Source organism: Sus scrofa, chromosome X (genome assembly GCF_054392235.1).
Source record: "Sus scrofa isolate SSC_HxYL_T2T_F1_AM1 chromosome X, Sscrofa_HxYL_maternal_Yorkshire_Landrace_v2.0, whole genome shotgun sequence".
Taxonomy (NCBI): domain Eukaryota; kingdom Metazoa; phylum Chordata; class Mammalia; order Artiodactyla; family Suidae; genus Sus; species Sus scrofa.
The window spans coordinates 64169696-64191764 of record NC_139401.1 but is presented as its reverse complement, the minus strand read 5'-3'; the positions used below and the strand labels follow the sequence as shown (position 1 = coordinate 64191764).

Genomic DNA, 22069 nt, shown 5'->3' with positions numbered 1-22069 from the left:
ACTTGTGACCTTCATAAGTATTGCTCATTTGTGTTTCATTTTTCCCCCTTAGAAGAAACAGGAAGGCATGCTAGATCTGGATTTGGGAACTTCCCCTTTCCTAGGTCAGTTAATTTCTGGTAAAATAGTTTTCTCTTGAGGGTAGGCCTTATTAAGAAGAATGAAATACTCTGTACATATTTTTTAAATGGCTGGTTTCCTTAACTCCACTCTCAGAATTACAGTAACATGAGGGAACTTTTCTCAGATCTTCACTTTTGAGAACCTGATTAAAGCTTCTCAGGTAAACTCACAAAAGCTTGGGAGTCCCCCTAGGACTGGACCCCCCTTAGAATCTTTAATACTCAAACTTGTCCACACTGTGAGCCTCTAGTCATCTGTCATTTACAGATTGGGTTTTCCTAGCTCTCTACTGGTTCCCAGGGAATTTTTTTGCTCTTGAGCTTCTGCTCAATAAGTTTTGATTATCTTTGTCTCTCTCGCTCTTCAGTTTTGGGTACAGTTGTTTGCCCTATGACCTCAGTTCTCTGATAGAAAAAAGAGCAGTTGATTTTCAGTTTGTTCCATTTTTTTCTCATTGTGTGAATGAAAGAGATGACTTCCAAGCTCCTTACATGCAAGGGAATTTTAGAGACCTCAAAGATATATTTGTTGTAATGTTTTCATCTTTTCAAAACTGATTAGAGTAACTATCTTTTAATTAATTCACTTTTTTTTTCTTTGAAAGCAGTAAAAATGTAAACTCTTGTGGAATGCTAACTTTTAAATTTTTTTCTTCATAAATAGATCCTAAATGCCCAGGAGATGTTGATTTTAATAATAGTGATTGGGACATTAAGACAGTCACCAGCTCCTTGAAATTCTACCTCAGGTATGCCTGATATGATTTGGAACAGTGCTTTCTCAGAGATCGTGAAATGTGTCTGGGTGGAGATTGGAATTAATGTGGTCCCAATTTTGAGAAATTGGAAAGGATTGCTAAAGGAAAAAAAAGAGTGAAAATAATTTCTGTCAAAAAAATGTGCATTAGGAGACTTTTTTAATTGAGGAATATAAGCAAGGTAAGCATCAAAATAATGGAATTGTTGTTGAAATATGACTTTTTAAAAGGAAAATGGCTCAAAAATATTTAAAAGTCATGTCCTTAAAATAATTGATGTTTTGTCAATTGATGGATATGCTGGGAATAAAAAAAAGTGCAACAATAAAAATGTTCAAACTGAATAAAGTGGCCACAGTCGGAAAAAAAATTTAACTTACCAGCAAAATTTGTGGATGTGCAATGATGATGAATATATCATTCAGTTTATTATCATAAATATGTATTGTGTAACAAGTATTTGTGACATATATACTTTTAAACTCATTCATTTCTTATTTTTATGTCCCATAATATGTACCATACTTTATGTGCTAAAATATCTTCTTTTCAATTATTGTATTCTTTAGATATTAAGATAGGTACTTAAGCTCTGGGAAATACCATTGATCCAAAATAGAATGAGTCCTAGATATTTCTGTTAATGACCTTCAGCTGTAGCATTATCTTAGAACTTTAAGTAAACATGAGTGCTCTTTCTAGTGCCAAAGAAGAAAGACACTGTTGGAGGGTTTATTCTGTACTAGGCAGGGTTCTAGTTGTTTACACTGACAATGTCATTTTTTTTCTAACAATAAACTTGTAAAGTATCTGTTACCATACACATTTTACAAATGAAGAAATTGAAGCATAGCTCCTCTCACATTAAGTCATATACATGATCACAGCTTGTATTATTTGAACTTAATTATTTCTGACTTGTAAGGCCTCTGGTATTGGAGAATTTTATTTCACTATTCCCCACCTCCCAGGGGCTGTGTTCTTGGGTTATTTAGTAAAGACAACAATCTGCTATGTGTACTTTTAGGAGGTTTGTGATGATGAAAACAGTGCAAGCAAGTGACTATGTCTTTAGCCTCCTTAAAAGCAGTCAGGTTTTTTTCAAAGATTTATATAGATTAAGTCCCTCTCACATTACATCTTTCCCAGCTCATCCCACAATATGCAATGTAGCCCTTTTGAAAGATAAAAAAATTAAGCCTGAAAGCTTGGGTAGCCAGCACCCCTAATAAGAGATATTTGTTATAAGAATCTTATCCATAAACCTTTAATATGCACTAGCCAATCAACACCCTTTAGATTTCTCAAATGTGTCAGTATTTTCAAAGTGTGCTTTCCCCATCTGTGTTCTAGGTACCTAACTCACCTCTTATCTCCAACATTTCCAGAAATTACTCTAAAAACTATCCCTTCTCTCTTTTGTATCTTCATCCTCTCTCACTGAACTAGCTCTTTCCTCTTAGCAAGTAAATATGCTCCAGCAATGGACATCTCTTTGACCTTGTGTCTTATTTCATTCATTCATTCCACCATTCACTAAATTATTCAATAAACATTTCCTGAGTTATCTACTCTATGCCTAGAATGGTGTCTAGCAATAGGTATACAGTTATATGTAGATATGGACTCTGTCCTTAAAAATGTTATAGTCCAGTAAAGAGAATAGACAAAAGACAAATAATTAAACAAATATATGGAAATATAATAAGTGCTCTTGAAGGAAAAGTACAAGGTGCTTTGATGTCATATATTAGAAAGTCCTGATTTATTGTGGTTTTTAGTTTGGACTGAGGTTTGAATTATAATTTGGAGTCAACTGGGAGGAGGCAGTTCCAGACAGAAATAACTTCATATGCAAAGTTCTTGAAGCAAGCGGAAGATCCTTTTAAGACTACATGTACCAGTATAGATTGAGTATTGAGTTTAAAGAGGGAGGTGGAGATATGCAGAGGTCAGATCACGCAAGGCCTTTTAGGACATTTTAAGAATTATGGGGTCTCGATCTATTTTAAAAGGAATGGGAATATATTGAAAGATTTTTAAGCAGGAAGTTCTATAATGAGATTTTGCGTTTTGAAAAAAAATAGAGGGAGATGAGTAAAGAGAGGCAAAATAGGTAGAGATGGAAACCAATTAGCAAGCTATTGTTGTAGTTTTGGAAAGAGATGGTGCTTATGTGTGGACTAGTCACTAGCAGTGGGAATAGATAGAAATAAGCACAGTCAAGAGATTTAGGGAGTAAACTTGTATATGAAAATGGAGGAGAAGGAAATAAAAGAATGACTTCTGTATTTCCAGCCCATACAACCAAATGATGGTCATACATTTGGGAAGCACAGGAAAACTACTAAATTTGAGGGATATGACCAATTAGATTTTGGATATGTCGAATGTAGGTGTCTTTGAAAAAAGCAGGGCAAGAATTTCAGGTAGGTAATGCGATATATAGGAAATACATAGGAGTGAAACTCAGAAAAGAATTCTGGGCTTGAGCTAAAAAATTGAGAATCAATAACAGTGTACACCGATAATTGGAGGCAGGAGTTTCAACAAGATTGCCTAAAGAGAGAGATATTTCACCCCTTCTCAATCAAGTTTCAGTATAGAAAGTATACACTCCCTGTCTCTACTTCTTAACCTCCCAGTTTATTCATTAACCCAGTGCAATATGACTCCCACCCCCTCTGCTCCACTGAAGCTGCTCTTGCCAAGGTCACCAGTGATTCCCTCAATGATAAGCACAATAGATAATCATCAGCCTTTGCCTTATTTGACCTCTTTGTAGCATTTGAAGCTGTTAAGAAGCCTTCCTTTAAACTTTTCTTATTTTGGATTCTGCTGTGTCACTTGCTTTTGGATTTTCTTTCCCTCTTTGACCACTTTTAGAAGTGCCTTTTATGGACTTTCTATCTGATATTTCTCAGGGCTTTTCTCTCTTTTTACTACATTGAAAGGATGGAAAATTCAAATATCCTTAGGGGCCACCACATGAAAATGACTGAAGTAGACTACTTTCATATTAGACATGTTGCATATCAAAACTTTATTTGCATAGCAATCCCTTTTTTATATATAAATGACAATATTGTTTACTTCCACAAATGATCACATGGGCCCAATGTAGACAGATCTTTCACTTTTTCAATATAAGTAGACAATATGGATTTTTATGTGAAATATTCAAATTTTCGTATTCTGATTACTGATTCAATTCCATTTCTTTTTTACACACTATTCTGCACAAGGGAGACATGTTGAAAGGCCTCATGTAGCTATTGGCTGTTAGTTTACCATCTCTTCTTGAGCAGTGGTATCTGTTCTCATAGTTTTAATCACCCCTCTAGGTTCATGATTTCCACATCTTCTCAGATCTAGAAGGGCATTCCATCCATTTATCTAGTAGACATCTGTCTTTGGCTGTCCCAGAAACATCCCTGACACAGCATCTCCATTTCCCTCTGCATCAATTTCTACTCTATTTTCAATTATCCAAGTCAGATTACTCTCTTTCTCACCAAGATACTCATTGTTGAAGGAAGTCTAGATTTAATATCTTTCAAATAACTCTCTTCACTTTTTCTTTCTATCCTTACTGGCACTGTTTTTGTTTAGGCTTTTATTATCTCTCGCCTACATTACTACAATAATTGCAGTGGCAAGCAGTATAACATAGTGATTAAGAACATGGATTTGAGGAGTTCCCGTCGTGGCGCAGTGGTTAATGAATCCAACTAGGAACCATGAGGTTGCGGGTTCAGTCCCTGCCCTTGTTCAGTGGGTTAACAATCTGGCGTTGCCATGAGCTCTGGTGTAGGTCGCAGATGAGGCTCGGATCCCACGTTGCTGTGGCTCTGGCATAGGCTGGCGGCTACAGCTCCGATTCGACCCCTAGCCTGGGAACCTCCATATGCCGTGGGATCAGCCCAAGAAATGGCAAAAAAAAAGACAAAAAAAAAAAAAAGAACATGCATTTGAGACAGACTGCCTACTTCTGCCATTTACTATCTGTGTGGTCTAGGATGAATTATTTAACTTTTCTGAAACTCAGTTTCCTTTTCTATAAAATTGAGATAATAACAATATCTACCTTACAGGGTTGTCATGAGAATTAAATGAGTAAATATAGGTAACCACTTAGAACAGTGGAGAGTTTCCTATTATTATTATTATGTCTTTTTTTTTTTTTGGCTTTTTAGGGCCATACTCGTGGCACATGGAGGTTCCCAGGCTAGAGGTCCAATCAGAGCTGCAGCCACTGGCCTACACCACAGCCACAGCAGTGCGGGATCCAAGCCATGTCTGCAACCTACACCACAGCTCATGGTGGCAACACCGGGTCCTTAATCCACTGAGCGGGGCCAGGGATGGATCCCGCATACTCATGGATGCTAGTTGGGTTTATTAACCACTGAGCCATGATGGGAACTCCATTATTATTATTATTAGATTACTTCCTTCCCCCGAGCCATGCATCACTTACCTTTATCATCATACCTGTTCCATTGCATTGCAAATCTTATACATAGCAGTCTGGTCAACTAGACTATTAGCTCCTTGGAGGTTTAGACTATGTCTTATTCCTCTCTGGATCTCCAATACCTGGCACAATGGCAGTCAATAATGGGTGTTCAGCCAATATTTTTTGACTAAATAAAGAAACTCATTGAGTCTTAATTTCCTTCTGCATCAAATAGGAATTTGAATTACTGCCCCACCTCATAGGACTTTTTTGGAAGGATCAAATTACAAGACAGATACGAAAACACTTTGGCGGCTGATGAACTATCAAACTGTAAGGACTTCATTAATAGCATTCATAGTGGATACCCTTCAGAATTTTGCAGCACTGGATTTTGCCAGTTTTTACTTTTGGAGAACTAGTTGGAGACCTTGCTCAAGGTTGATAATTTTGTAGGTCTTCTGCTGAATTACTAGCTGTTAGGATTGCTCTGACAAAGTTTCAGGTGAAGAGAGAAATATATGTAGTCATGCTAATCTGTGGGGCTCATAAACTTCAGCCTTGGTTGCCCACAGAATTGAAAATTTAAGGCCTCACTACTCTCTCCACAAAGGAACTTATACAATCTTCATTAATTTCAGGAATCTTTCTGAACCTGTCATGACCTATAGACTTCACAAAGAGCTGGTCTCTGCTGCCAGTAAGTATTTATGTTACTTAGTTAATTGTGTTGTCCTGGCTTCTTAGTAATGTTTACAGCAATAAGCCTAGAAAACTGCTTGATGAAAGTAATTGAGGAAAAGAACAAAAGCATATACACAGATTTTGTCCACTGTCAAAGGAGAGAATTTTTGATTGCTAAATCAATTGTATTATTTTTCATAAATTGATGTTTCTTAGATGCATTGGAAAAAACTGGCTAACTTGAGGGATGTGACAGGTGTGAAGACTTTATTGATTGATTATGCCTAATATCAGAGAAACAGTATTGGCTCCCATACCAGGGGACCACAAAATGGTTCCATTACAGTTACTGTTTCAGCTTTTCTTCAGCACCTTGCCTTTTCAGTTATGTTGTAAATTATTATTCCTAATCTTTTAAGTGCTAAGGTCACATTTTTTAGATAAGACTGAGGGTGAGGGTGAAGGAGTGCATAGGAAATAAGGAATATAGAATCACCCAAAAAGTTGGCAGCTGAAGAAGCATTAAAAGTTTTGGCTGAGACCACTGTATGAGTACCCCTCCCTACCTCAGTGTGACCCTTCTTCTGCATCATGTCCTGAATAGTATCCAGGAAAAAGATTCAGGGGATTTGTCCTCATAATGAATCTTTGTTGAGGCAAGAGAACTCTTTACTCTGAGCGCTCTTAGTGATTTTTCAGAGGAGCCCAGAGGTAGCAGCATAATCCCCAGTTCCACAAGGAAAATGGTTGGGCAGTGATTTCCAGCTGGAAGTTTACATGTGGAACTTTAGGAGCAATCTGCTGTATTATGAACTCTGACTTGCTGTCAGTCTTATCTTCTCTACTCACATATTTCTTCATCTTTCTAGGCCTGTTTCATTTTTAGTCTACATTTTTTAGCCTCTTTCTTTCAGTGTCTGTTTTTTGGTCTCTGTCATTGTGTCTCTGTGTCTATGTATCTCTCTTCATTTCTCTGACTCTCTATGTTTCTCTATCTCTGCATTGTGTATGTGTGTGTGCATGTGCATGCACAGGTGTGTGTGTGTGAGAGAGAGAGAGAGAAAGGGAGAGGGAGGGAGGTAGGGGGAGAGAGAGAGAAAAAGACTTTGCTTGATCCAGAAGGCAAAACTATCTCTCTGTTCTCTCTCAGAGTCTGACAACCTGGATTATCGGCTGGGAGCTATTCACTCCCTGGTATATAAGCTACCTGAAAAGAACCGAGAGATGCTGGAAATTCTTATAAGACACTTGGTCAAGTAAGTAACTTCTAGGTTTTCAAGAAGAGTTCCTATTAGGTGACTGGCTTACTGGTAGCACTGAAGAGAAACTGCCCGTCAGCTCAATAAGTTACAGTCCCCAACTTCATCTTGGTCAGGCTGAGTGCTCTGTGAGAAAAGCCATTTTGCCTTTACCCTTGTGTATATCCTCTCGGAGTCATCATGCATCTTAGTTGAGGGATTGTCTCAGTTGAGGGGTAAGACCACATAGAGTGAGCTGAATACATGCTTTGTAGTCAGATAAACCTGGCTTCAGATTCCAGCCATACCACTATTTAGCTATATAATATTAGGTAAACCTGTATTAACCTCATTTGATAATCTGTAAAATGACAGTACTATTGGCTACCACAAAATATTGTTGTGTGGATTTAAATGAACACAGATAAAATGCATGGCACATAGAGATTGCATTGCACTCCCATGCTCAAGACATGGGAATTCATTATTAAGACTGTGGTCACATTCTTTGCTTGTATGTGGCAAGCAGGAACAGATAGCAGCATTCTAGAGAATAGGTCTAGTGATTGGCTCAAGGATGGGTGGCTCCTAAGAGGCATGTGTGCCCCACTGTGGTGGTTCCTGGCCAGAAGGTTCAATGTTATGAATAAAGGTGAATTTACTTAACACATAAAAGGCCAGTTGCTGCCTCTAGGAAACAGTCCTCTGTCCAGGAGTCAGCAAACCCAGATTCTAGTGTCAGTTCTGCTACTAGCATTCTTGATGTCCATGGGCAGATCACTCTTATGGGCACCCTTGAGTATATTAAAATGTAAATAGGAGTTCCCACAGCAGGTTAAGGATCTGGCATTGTCTGTAGCAGCATGGGTTCAATCCTTGGCCGGTAGAGTGGGTTAAAGTATCTTGTATTGCTGCAGCTATGACATAGGTCACAGCTGAGGCTCGGGTTCAGTCCATGGCCTGGGAACTTCCATATGACATGGGTACAGCCATAAAATGAAAGAAAAATAAATAAATAAGACAAGCTTAGAAAAAATTGTGATGCACTTTAAGTGTTTGTATTTAAGAAAGCTATCAGCACACTCACAGAAATGCAGTGATGATATATTTAACTTCATTTAAAGAGTATCTAAAACACCTGAAATCGATGCCCTTAGCGAAGATGAGACTCCAGGCTTAAATGGACCTCTTGGCCTCCTGATGTGACAAATCCAGATCATTCTACACCTCTGGATCTCAGATTCCTCTGTAATATGATATCTCTCCAGTATCTAGCCAGGTCTGACATTCTAAGTGTTTTTTTGTTTGTTTTTTTATACTTCTATAGCCAATGAGTATTATAGACACTATTGCAGATAAATGGGCATAATTCACAAGTAGATGGCTTTTATATTTATTGCCAATGTTTGCAATTTGGCTAATAGAGAACATTAAAAAACATTTCCAGGGTTCCCATTGTGGCTCAGTGGTTAACAAATCTGACTAGGAACCATGAGGTTGTGGGTTCGATCTCTGGCCTTGCTCAGTGGGTTAAGGATCCGGCATTGCAGTGAGCTGTGGTGTAGGCCGGTGGCTATAGCTCTGATTAGACCCCAAGCCTGGGAACCTCCATATGCTGCAGGTGAGGCCTCAGAAAAGACAAGACAAGACAAAACATTCCCTTTCCAAAAAATTGTTTATAATAATCTCAGTAAAGTACAAAAACCAGCACATAAGCCATTTGCATGTTAATTTGAAGTTTTCCAGGGGTAAAGGGACTTGAACCAGTTTAGGCTGATTACTAATTTGCTATGTGACCTAAAGAAAGTCCATCCTACTTTCCGGGCCTCAGTTTGTTCATCTATAACATGAGGGGACTGGAATAGCTAATCCCAAAGGGTTCTTCCAACTCTGACTTTCTAAGAGTCTCAATATGTGATATGATATAAGGACTCGAAGATTCTCCTACTGACAGTTAGTGAGAAACACCTACTTCCATCCACCCAGACTGGCCAACTACCTTAGCTGAAGAACTTTGGTCCTCAAAATTCCTAGGACAAAAGGAACAATAGACACAAACACACAGAATATGGAAATATAAATACTATTTGTATGACTGAATCACTTTGCTGTACATCAGAAATTGGCACATTGTAAATCAACTATAATTTTAAAAAAACTTAAATAAATTTTAAAAAGAAAGACAAGTACCTGCAAGTAAGTGAAAAACTGTGCAAACTGACTTATAATAAGAAAATTCAATTTGAACCTTGAGATACTATTTATTGGCAGACCCTAAGCCTTGACCACATTCTCTGTTGATAAGACTTTGGAGTATAGGAACTCCAATCCATTGCTGTTGTTAATGCAATATAGACCTAGAGGAGGGGGATCTGGCAATATCTAACAAATTAGCATCTCTAGTTATCACTTGACCCAGCAATTCCACTTTTAGGCATCTACTCTGAAGACATAGCTATACAAATACAAAACAACATTTGCACGAGTTTTGTCATTGCAGCATAATTTTTAGTAACAAAAGGTTGGAAACAACATAAATGTCCAACAATAGAGGACTAGTTGAGTAAATCATGGTATATTCAAACAACTAGTATTAAATAGTCATTAAAAAGAATGAGGAAAATAGGAATTTTGTTTTGAAGTGATTTTCAGGATGCATTACCAATTTCCACACAAAAACCAGTAGACAGATGTTCATGGCAGCATTATTCATAGTTGTCCAAGGGTGGAAATAACCCACATGATCATCAATTGATGAATGGAAAAATTAAATGTGGTGTAAACATATAGTGAAACATTATTCAGCCATAAAAGTAATCATGGATGAACCTTGAAAACATTGTGCTTAGTGAAAGAAACCAGACACAAAAGCCTACATATTATATTACTCCACTCATACAAAATTTCCAGAAAAGACAAATCTATAGAGACAGAAAGTAGATTAATAGCTGCCTAGGACTGGGACATGGGGACATGGGGACATGGGGACATGGGATGGAATGGGAAGTGACAGCTAATAGTTATGGGGTTTCTTGTTGGAGTGGTGAAAATGTTCTGGAATTAGATAGTGAAGATGGTTGGACACTTCTGTGAATATACAAAAAAAAAAAAAAACCCACTGAATTGTATCTTTTGGAAGAGTGAACTTTTTTTTGGCGAGGGGTAGCACTCATGGCATATGTAAGTTCCTGGGCAAGTGATTGAACCTGTGCCACAACAGTGACACAAGCTGCTTCAGTCAAAACACTGGATCCTTAACCCACTGACTACTAGATATTTCTCCAGCAAAGACGGGTTTAGTTGAGATGAGCAGAGAATTGCAATTTAGAATTTGCATCCATGGCGAACCATGTGAAAATCCCCACCTGGCAAGGGAGAGAATGCTTTATTAGAGGAGAAAAGGAAGTTGGGAGGGCTATAATAAACAAAGTGTCCATGGCTTTTCATTGGCTGAGTCCTTGGCTGGAAAGAAGAGTCTGTCTTCTTCCTGTTGGGCTCTGTTGTTATTGCAGAGCACAAGCGCTACCACTTCTGATGCCCTCACTCTATTTAATTGTGGTTTCTCTCTCTCTCTTTTATTTATTTTTTATTTATTTATTTTTTTACAAAGGATGGGTGTAAATGGGGTGGAAGGGATAGGGATGAGAGCTAGATTCCTCTGGGTCTACCTCCTTCTATAGTTTTGACTTTTGAGCCACAGTAATGTTTTACATATCAAAAAAGTAAAATTAAATCAAAAGGAAAACATTACATCCCCTAAAAGGAACACAAAAAAGGGAAATGAATCTAAATGTTTATCAAATTCATAGCATACTCACACAGAGAAAACAGTTATTTCATCTAATTTGTTAAAACAGTCCTCTGACTCGTGCCAATGAAATATATTCTAAAATTGGAAAAGCTTTCAAAAATTTGTAAGCACCACCCAGTATGTTTATTATCACTAGTAATAAATTATACTTACAATTATAATTTGAAACTATTTTATGTATATGTGTCTCATAAGGACAAAGTAAAAAGTAAATATATTAATATTATCAGAAGCCAAGATTTATGGTGTAAGAGAAAGAGATACACATGCAATATTCAATACGTAAAGAAAAATATTCTTTGATAGTAAAGTTGAATTGAGAGTGCCAACATCGGGTCATTATTTAAAAACAAAACAATAAAATATTCTCTACATTGATTCCCTCTTGAAGTGATTCTAATCCAAAAAAGCAATAATACACCTAATGCCCAGATCTTTTGTTTCTAAATAACATTCCCTTCTCAAAAATACCAAGGTTTCTTAAAGAAATGGATGATTCCAGGTCTAGGGCAAGGAAAATATAAGGTGAGCCTTGGCTAAAGTATACCTTTGTAAGCAAAGTAGAGCTCATGCACTAATAGGGTCATTTCATAAAATTCAGGAATTTGCTTGAAAAAGCTGTCAACTAGTTACATCTGGGAGCAACCTAAATATCAAAAACAGTGAATATTATATTTGATTATGACACTTGGAATAAATTAAAATCCATGGGAGGTAGGTAGAGTAAGGAAAAAATTTTCTTTTTCTTTTTTTTTAATGGCTGCACCTGCACATTCCCAGGCCAGGGATTGAATCCAAGCCACAGCTGCTATCTATGCCACAGCTATGGCAATGCCATATCCAGGCTGGGCATCAAACCTGTGCCTCACAGCAACCAATGCCACTGCAGTCAGATTCTTAATCCACTGTGCCACAGTGGCAACCCTAGGAAAACTCTATTACTAAAGAACACCAGCTAATAAATGTGGGAGGAATGATAGAAATATAAAAACTACTAGTTTGCACAAAGCTAAAATAATCAAAATGGTACATTACCGGCATAAAAACAGACGCATAGATCAATGGAACAGAAGAGAGATCCCAGAAATAAACCCAGACCTATAGACAGTTAATCAATGACAAAGGAGGCAAGAATATAAAATGGGGAAAGGACAGTATTTTAAGCAAGTGGTGCTGGAAAAACTGGACAACTATGTATAAAAGAATGAAATTAGAACTTTTCCTCATAGTATAGACAAAAAATAAACTCAAAATAAAGACCTTAATGTAAAACCTGAAATCGTAAAACTCTTAGAAAAAAACATAGGCAGAACACTCTCTGACATAAATCATAGTAATATTTTTTTGTATCTGTCTTCTTATACAAAGAAATATAAGCAACAACAAACAGAGACTAATTAAATTTCAAAGCTTCCGCACAGTGAAGAAAACCATCACCAAAACAAAAAGACAACCCACAGAATGAGAAAATATTTGCAAATGATATGTCCAATAAGGGGTTAATATCAAAAATATATAAACAGCTTATACAACTCAATATAAAAAATACAAAAACCTCCACCCCCTCTAAAATGGACAGAAGACCTGAATAGATATTTTTCCAAGGAAGGTATACAGATAACCACAAGCACATGAAAAGATGCTCAACATCACTAATCAGGGAAATGCAAATCAAAACCACAATGAGATATCACCTCATACCTGTCAGAATAGCTGTCATCAAAAAGACCATACGGAATTCCCGTGGAGGCGCAGTGGTTAACGAATCCAACTAGGAACCATGAGGTTGTGGGTTGGATCCCTGGCCTTGCTCAGTAGGTTAAGGATCCGGCGTTGCCGTGAGCTGTGGTGTAGGTTGCAGATGCAGCTCGGATCCCACGTTGCTGTGGCTGTAGCTTAGGCCCGCGGCTACAGCTCTGATTCAACCCCTAGCCTGGGAACCACCATATGCCGCGGGAGCAGCCCAAGAAAAAATGCAAAAAGACCAAAAAAAAAAAAAAAAAAAAGACTATAAATAAGAAATGTTGTCAAGGATGTGGAGAAAAAGGAATCTCTGTACACTCTCGGTGGGGATGTAAATTGGTGCAGCCACTATGGAAAATACTATGGGAGTTCCTGTCATGGCACAGTGGTTAACGAATCCGACTAGGAACCATGAGGTTGCAGGTTCGATCCCTGCCCTTGCTCAGTGGGTTAACGATCCGGCGTTGCCGTGAGCTGTGGTGTAGGTTGCAGACGCGGCTCGGATCCTGCGTTGCTGTGGCTCTGGCATAGGCTGGCGGCTACAGCTCCGATTTGACCCCTAGCCTGAGAACCTCCATATGCCGCAGGAGTGGCCCAAGAAATAGCAAAAAGACAAAAAAAAAAAAAAAAAAAAAAAAAGAAAAGGAAAGAAAATATTATGGAGGTTCCTCAAACTAAAATTTGAACTACCATATGATCCAGCAATTCCATTGGGTATATATCCAAAGAAAACAAAACAGTAATTCAAAAACATACATGCACTCTATTGTTCTTAGCAGCATTATTTACAAGAGCCAAAATGTGGAAGCAACCTAAATGTCCATTGACAGATTAATGAATTAAGAAGATGTTGTACATATATACAATGGAATATTATCCAACCTTAAAATGAATGAAATTTTGCCAGTTGCAACAACATGAGTTGACTCGAAGGGTATTATGCTAAGTGAAATGAGTCAGAGAAAGATAAATATTGCATACTAACACTTATATGTGGAATCTAAAAAATAAAACAAATGAATAAACATAACAGGAACTGATAAATATCTTGAGGGAAAAAGCTAGTGGTTACCAGTAGGGAAAGGGAAGTAGGGGGTAAAATAGTGGTAGGGGACTGAGAGGTAAAAGTACCGTGTATAAAATAAATAAGCTACAAGGGTATATTTTACAGCACAGGGAATATAGCCAATATTTTATATCTTTAAATGGATGATAATCTATAAAAATGTTGTTACTGTATTGCACACCTGAAACTAGTATTGTAAATCAATGACACTTAAAAAAAAAAAAAAGAAAAACTACTAATTTGCAACCTCAATGCCATTTCTGGCATAGATCAAAACCATTGGATAAATAATTTTTCAGGAACAAGCTATTCATATACTTTCAATGTATTACCCATATGTTACTTACTAATTACAAATAGAAAAATTGTATGTTTACAATGAAGTTATCTGGTAATCACCACCTTAATTAATTGATCAGATTTAGCATTGCTAATAAAGATACAGACTGACCTTATGTACCTCCTGATGGGATACAGTAAGAAGTATACAACATAAACATTTTGGAGTTCCTGTCTTGGCGCAGAGGAAATTAATCCGACTAGGAACCATGAGGTTGCAGGTTCAATCCCTGACCTCGCTCAGTGGGTTAAGGATCCTGTGTTGCTGTGAGTTATGGTTTAGGTCCTACACGTGGCTCAGATCCTGTGTTGCTATGGCTGTGGTGTAGGCCGGTACCTGTAGCTCCAATTCGACCCCATGGCCTGGGAACCTCCATATGCCTTGGGTGAAGCCCTCAAAAGCAAAAAAAAAAAGTTTTTGCCAAGAAAGTTTAATTTCAGTTTGCAGGAAAAACAGGGTGTAGAAAAATGCAGTGTTTGGCATTCTGCAAGACAACTGGCATGGAATTTTCAAAAAGTCAATGTCCTGAGGAAAAGAGTTAGGTGTACTGTTCTATATTAAGAGACTAAAGAAACATAAGCATATGTGGTACATTAAATTTGGATCTAGATTTGAAACACCCAACTATAATTTTTTTGTGACATTTGAGAAAGTGTGACTATGGACCAGATATTGGATGATAGGGAATTATTATAAATTTTCTTAAGTATAAAAACGTTATTGTGATTTTATAGGACAATTTGCTTATTCTTTGGCGATGAATGCTAGGATATTTAAGGTTGAAGCAATTTATTTTTAAAGGGCTCAGAAAAAAAAAAAAATATATATATATAGAGAGAGAGAGAGAGAGAGAAAGCAAATGTAGAAAGATGTTAATTCTTGAATTAAGGTAAAGAGTATGAGTATTCATAGTACTATTCATTCAAACCAAAAGTTTTTTTGGTTCTAACCAAAAGTTGTAAGGGAAGATGAAGATTAAAAATAGGCTTCGTGTTGCTGAGACTCTGGCGTAGGTAGGCCAGCAGCTACATCTCCAATTAGACCCCTAATCTCGAACCTCAATATGCCACGGATGCAGCCCTAGAACAGACAAAAATAAAATAAAATAAAATAAAATAAAATAAAATAAAATAAAATAAAATAAAATAAAATAAAATAAAATAAAATAAAATAAAATAAAAAATGGGCTTTGTTCCAACAGATAAATTTACACAGGAGAAGAAAATCCATGTGCTTTCCAAATTCACACTATTTTCTTGACTTCCAAATATTGCTTTCATATTCTATGTGATATTTATAACTTATGCTTTTGTAGTATGTTTCCACTGATAGCCCATTTTCTAGACTGATAATAGACACAAACTGACCTCAACCAATTTGAGATTCCCAATTATTCTATTCTTTTTAGTTGGTACCTGTCACTTTCATTAATCAAAAGTAGGAGAATGGTACAAGTCACCTCCCCTATAATCTCTCTATCAGTGGAAGCAAGCCTCAGGCCTAATTCTACCACTCATGCAGGTTTTTATCAGGAAGCAGAAACAAGACAGTTGTTCAACCTGTTCTGTAAGTTCAGTGCATTCTTAACTGTCTTTTCTTTCAGGTATTCTGACTGTATCATGTGTGAGAGTTTAACCTAAAGCAGATGAGATAATATCACAGCAACGCTAGTGGAGTCAGGCAATTAAATCCTATGGTCTGATGCCCAAATGCAGGACCACTTCCAATCCTAGGCTTGGGCCACCATTTTAAAGGATGTGGGCTCTCAGGCTTACTGGAATATTCTTATTTTTGTAACTATAACACTTATGTTATTTCCAAAGCAATACCATGCATTGTAGAGATTAGAAAATACAAAAGAGCAAAAGCTAAATAAATAAATAAAGTTTTCTATTCTCTGTATCCAAAAAATCACTACTAGTAACATATTACTGCATTTTCTTCTGGATCTTTCTGTGAGTGTGTGTTTATGTATACATACATAACCCCGCCACACACACATATATTTGCATTTATTACCAAAATAAAATTATAGTGTTCAGTAATACCAAACTTTTTTCAGTTCAACAATTTTTGCCTTTTCATACCATATTAACATTTCCCCAGTTGATCCAGAAATGCCCTTTGTAGGTGGTTGGTCCAAACTAGTACTCAATGTAAGGCATCACATTATATTTATTTCTTATCTCCTTTTCAGTTTTTTTTTTTAATTTAGTACAGTTTCTTTTGCTAGGGGCTGCATTGAATCTGTAGATTTCTTTGGGTAGTATGGCCATTTTTACAATATTAATTTCTCCAACCCAGAAGCATGGGATATCGTTCCATTTCTTTGAACACTTTTTAATTTCCTTGATTAATGTTATAGTTCTCTGCATATAAGCCTTTCACCTCCTTGCTCAGGTTTAGTCTCAGGTATTTTTAATTTTTGGAGGTGTGATTTTAAAAAGTAGTGTATTTTTGTATTTCTTTTCTAATATTTCATTGTCGATATATAGAAATGCAACTGATTTCTGAATGTTGATGTTGTATCCTGCTACTTTGCTGAATTCATTGATCAGTTCGAGTAGGTTTTGTGTGGAGTCCTTAGGTTTTTGTTTTTTTTTTTGTTTTTTTTGCCACTTCTTGGGCCACACCTGCAGCATATGGAGGTTCCCACGCTAGGGGTAAAATTGGAGCTGTAGCCACCAGCCTACGCCAGAGGCGCAGCAACACGGGATTCGAGCCATGGCTGCGACCTACACCACAGCTCACAGCAATGCCAGATCGTTAACCCACTGAGCAAGGGCAGGGATCAAACCCTCAACCTCATGGTTCCTAGTCGGATTCATTAACCACTGAGCCACGACAGGAATTCCTCCTTAGGGTTTTTTATATGTAGTATCATGTCATCTGCATACAGTTACAATTTTACCTCTTCTCTTCCAATTTAGATACCTTTTATTTCTTTTGTTTGTCTGATAGCTGTGGCTAAGACTTCCAATACTATGTTGAATAAAAGTGGTGAGAGTGGGCATCCTTGTCTTGTTCCAGATTTTAGCGGCAAGGCTTTCAGCTTTTCTCCATTGAGTGTTACATTTGCTGTGAATTTGTCATAAATGGCTTTGATTATGTTAAGCTATGTTCCCTCTATACCACTTTGGTAAGAGTATTTGTCATGAAGGGATGTCAGACTTTGTCAAATGCTTTTTCTGCATCTATTGAGATGATCATGTGGTTTTTGACTTTTCTTTTGTTAATGTGGTGTATGATGTTTCTTTATTTATAACTTTGGCTTATTGAAGATACTAGAACAGTTGTTCTATAGAATCTTACTTACTAGTTTTGTCTACTTTACCATTTTATTATTGACTTTTTTTTCCTTATTTAATTCTTATGAATTACAGGCTATAGGCTGTAATTAAAGGCTGGATGAATTCAAGTGAGCAATTTTTTTGGCTAGAACACATCATAGGTGATGTTGTGCATCTTATACTATATCATCTCTGAGGACACGTAATATTAGCTGATCTACTCTATTGTTAATAACAAACATTGCTTTGTTCTTCTAGCTTGTCCATGAAAACTTGGGAATGTCTATACAATTTTTCTAGCCAATCCGTAATCCATGTATCTTGACACATCTCAGCATTGAGAAATCAGTTTGCCACCAATCATGCTAATTAAAAAAGCCAATACTGTTTATTAGAGATGAAAGATGAAGTTCATAGTACCCCCTATGGATTCTGATTAGATTCTTCAAAGTACTAATTAATCAGCCCTTAAGTATGTAAGTATGCATTTAAAATTAGAATACCAGACTCATAGCTCACCTACCCTAGAGTGTGCATGAAAACTAACAAACGTGTATATCAAATTTCATCAATTCCAAAGGACACTTGTCTTTTTTTTTTTTTTTGTCTTTTTGCCATTTCTTGGGCCGCTCCCGCGGCATATGGAGGAGCTGTAGCCACCGGCCTACGCCACAGTCACAGCAACACGGGATCCGAGCCGCGTCTGCAACCTACACCGCAGCTCATGGCAACGCCAGATCGTTAACCCACTGAGAAGGGCAGGGACTGAACCCGCAACCTCATGGTTCTTAGTCGGATTCGTTAACCACTACTCCACGACGGGAACTCCAGGACACTTGTCTTTTTGAAATTATAACCTGAATTCTAGTTGCATCTTAGAATCAGTGGTTTCTTAAAATCACTTTTGTCAGGTAGCAATTTTGATGTAATTATCCTAACCTCTACATGCATGAACATGGGCTGCTCGTAGTGTAGCCATTTTAATTAAATTAGGTTCATTGTTGAGTTTATTTTCTATTTGAAATATCTTAAAATATTACATATTGATTTAACAATTTTTTTCTTTCTGAGTGGCACATAATAAAATAATGGTGTGGTTGCATTTGATGGCATTGATGAAATTCAGAACATTGCACTGCCTATGTTGAAGTAAATTACAGATAACATAACACCAGTGGTGGAAATGAAAGCTGTCTGCCCTAAAAGGGATCATCTTTAGGGAAGGGGAATACTCACTTTGTGACCGACACCAACTCTTGCTGTTTAAAAACATTTTATTATGCAAAATTTCAAGTATTTACAATATTGAATATAAATATATAATATTCAAGAATAAGATAGAAAGAATAATACAAGGACCTCTCATATGCCTATCACTCCACTTCAACAGTTATCAAGATGTAGCCAATCTTGTTTCATGTATATCCCTATCCATTTCCCATTTCCCCTCCTCTTATAGTATTTTGAAGCAGATCTAATATACCATATTATTTCATCTGTAAATATTTCAGTATGTATATTGAAAAATGAAATTCTTTTACATATAAACACAGTATAATTATCACATCTGAAATAAATTATTAATAATTACTTAATATCATTAAATATTGTGTTAAAATTTCCAGTAGTCTCAAATATGTTATATGTTTTTTTCTTTGAATCTGAATCCAAATAACATTTCTTTTAATCTCTAGCAGAGGTCAGCAAATGTTTTCCATAAATAATTAGGTAATACATATTTAAATCCTTGTGAGCTGTATGAACTCTCTGACACAGCTACTTAGTTCTACCTTTATAATACAAAATCAGCCATTGATAATACATGAATGAATGTACATAGCAGTACACCAATAAAACTTTATCTACAAAAGCAGGTTGTATTTGGCCCAAAAGTCAAACCTAACTGTTACCCCTTATCTATAGTAATAGTTCTCAAATTTTTGTGTGCATCAGAATCATCTGGAGGGTTAAGAAAAAACCCAGAGGCCAAGGCTTGATAGGATAGAGCCTCTATGTTTTTACCATGTTCCTAACCTATGTTCCCTTTCATCACTTTCCTTCTTCTTATAACTTATTTGTTAAAAGAAAGAAAGAGGTCATTTGTCCTTTAAAGTTTGCTGTAGTTGAATCAAGAGGATTGCTCTGATTCCAGTTCTTTGTTTGATTTGTGTTTGGGGGATTTTTTTTTTTGCTTATTTTTGGGGTTGGGGGGGCTTTTAGAGTGGGGAGGGAAAGCATACTTAATAAATGGTTCTATATTCTTCCAACTGTAGACACATAATGTGTGACTGCCTTTTTTTCCCCTATTATTTTCAAGAGAAGGACTTTCTTAAGAGTCATTGCATGGCAGAAGTAAGGCCTCTTTAGATTACCTAATAACCTTCTTATTTTATAGATGAGGGAACAGATACCTAGAGATGGAGAAAAGGCCCAAAGTCAAACAGCACATTAGTGATGGAACCAGTTTAATGAACTTATTCAGTTTTTATTTTTATTTTTTCATTTTTATTGAGGAATTATTAACAAATGAAAATTATATATATTTGTGGTATGTACCTTAATGTTTGGTATATGTGTATATTTTGAAATAATTCCCACAATAAATATATTCACATTGCTATATATTAGCTCTCCAGAACTCATCTTACATAACTGAAACATTGTACCTTTGACCAATATTTCCCCATTTCCTTCTCCCTCCAGCCCCTTTTAAGACAATTACTCTGTGTCTGGTTTATTTCACCTAATATAATGTCTTCTAGGTTCATCCATGTTGTCACAAATAGCAAGATTTCTTTCTTTTTAAGGCTTATTGATATTCTATCATGTGTATATATTTATCTATTTGTGCATCTAATAGATAATTTTAGGCTATTGTGACTAATACTGCAATGAACATGGGGGTGCGGATATCTCTTTGAGATACTGATTTCATTTCCTTTTTATTTCATATATACCCAGAAGTGGGATTGCTGGATCATAAGGTAGTTCTGTTTTTATGGGCATTTTAATTTATGACCTCTGATCTAAACCATCTAATCAAAATTGTTTTTTTCCTAGAGGCTTTTTACAACTTCCTTCTAATACCCATTTCTTTGTTTTAAATTTTGGTGTTTAAGAAGTTGTGCCCATTTTCTCTAGTTTATGTGGACTAGAGATTTTAAGATTTCTTCACTGTCAAATTATATAACACACTCCTACCTAATTCATGATGCCTTGTTTTTTTTGTTTCATTCGTCTTATTAACCCACAGTTTGGAGTGTGACTTATGCTTTCAAAATGTATAATAAAATGAGAGATGTCAAATGGAAAGAAAACCTCCCCAAAGAATAGATTACCTTACAAATTTCATAAGAAGGCCAAGAAGGAAAAGAGTGTCCTAAATAGGATACCAAGTACCTCCCTTTGAGAAATAGAATGTGGCTTTAGCCTAAAGGGTCCTCCACAGTGACTCATTTCTTGAGAGAAACTAGACAAGCAGGCAATGGGATGCAATGGGCTGACTGTAACTGATATGGGTTTGAATCCCTGTATTGCCATGTATTCACAAATTGTTTGACCTTGACTAAATCCTCTTACCCTCTGTGAAACTTCAGAGATAAAATGCCCTGCCTTTTGGATTTATGAGGATTAAGTGAGCTCTGGCACATTCAGCCAAAACTCATGACCTTTAAAAGCTCAAAAAAGGAGATGAGCCTTCACATTTGCTGGAGGCTATTGTCTCACAAGTGTCCTTAAGTTGTTTCCAGTGGTTTAGCCATTGTGGATCGCTTGGTGGCAGCATGGAGTTGCTTTTCCCTTTTAACATCTGAAATATTCTGTCAATAAAGAATAAGGGTTAATTGCAGAAATATTTAAACTGTTAAAAGCAGTTCACCAGTTCAGCAATACCAAAGGCCTGTGAATAGTTGCTACTCATTATCATCTGAATGTCACCCAGCCTCTGTCCTGGGTTTAACAGACTTAAGATTTGCCTAAGGATTCTGTCCCTGTCTATTACCTACTTAGTGACCAGAGCCTGCCTGTTGATGAGATCAGTCTCCAAAGGGACTTCACCTGGCAGGTTTTGAAAATTAGTGTTTGTGGTAGGCTGTTCCATTCCCTCATCTACTCACCCCCCCCATAGCCAAACTGACCAAAGGATTGCACACCTTTTACTTGACTGCCTCCAGTACTACATAAGAGTACTAGAGGTGCTCAGTTTCATTAAAACGAATTAATTGGTGTCTGCTCTGTGTGAGGCACACACACTTGGAAATTGTTTACCATCTACTAGGAAAGGCAGGTAGGAAAGAAAAAATTTCAGCATACTCTACTTGCCAATGTTGTCAATCAAGATTAAGAAAGTGGGCTGTAAGAGCCCTGAAGGAGATGACATCTAAAGTGAGTCTCAAAGTATAAATAGACATTCTTTGGATCTAGGAGAATGGAAACATGTTAAACAGAGTGAGTGGCATGGGCAAAGATATGGAGATCTGAAACTGCATGATGTAGCCAGAAAACCTAATCTAAGCTGAGTGTCAGACATCAGCACTAGATGACGAGATGACTAGATGGA

General features: G+C 36.8%; 1 protein-coding gene across 12 annotated transcripts in view; it reads left to right on the top strand.

Moving 5' to 3' along the window:
* OPHN1 (oligophrenin 1) overlaps positions 1-22069 on the top strand; it is a 631870-nt gene that overhangs the window by 430881 nt on the left and 178920 nt on the right. For all 12 annotated transcript variants that reach the window (XR_002340743.1, XR_014835159.1, XR_014835161.1 and 9 more), the window contains 3 exons: positions 787-871; positions 5981-6039; positions 7174-7279. Coding sequence is in view for 7 of the 12 variants with exons in the window: in XM_085007358.1 (XP_084863484.1) it covers positions 787-871; positions 5981-6039; positions 7174-7279 (250 nt within the window). In the remaining 5 variants the exon portion in view is untranslated. The remainder of the gene's footprint in view (positions 1-786; positions 872-5980; positions 6040-7173; positions 7280-22069) is intronic.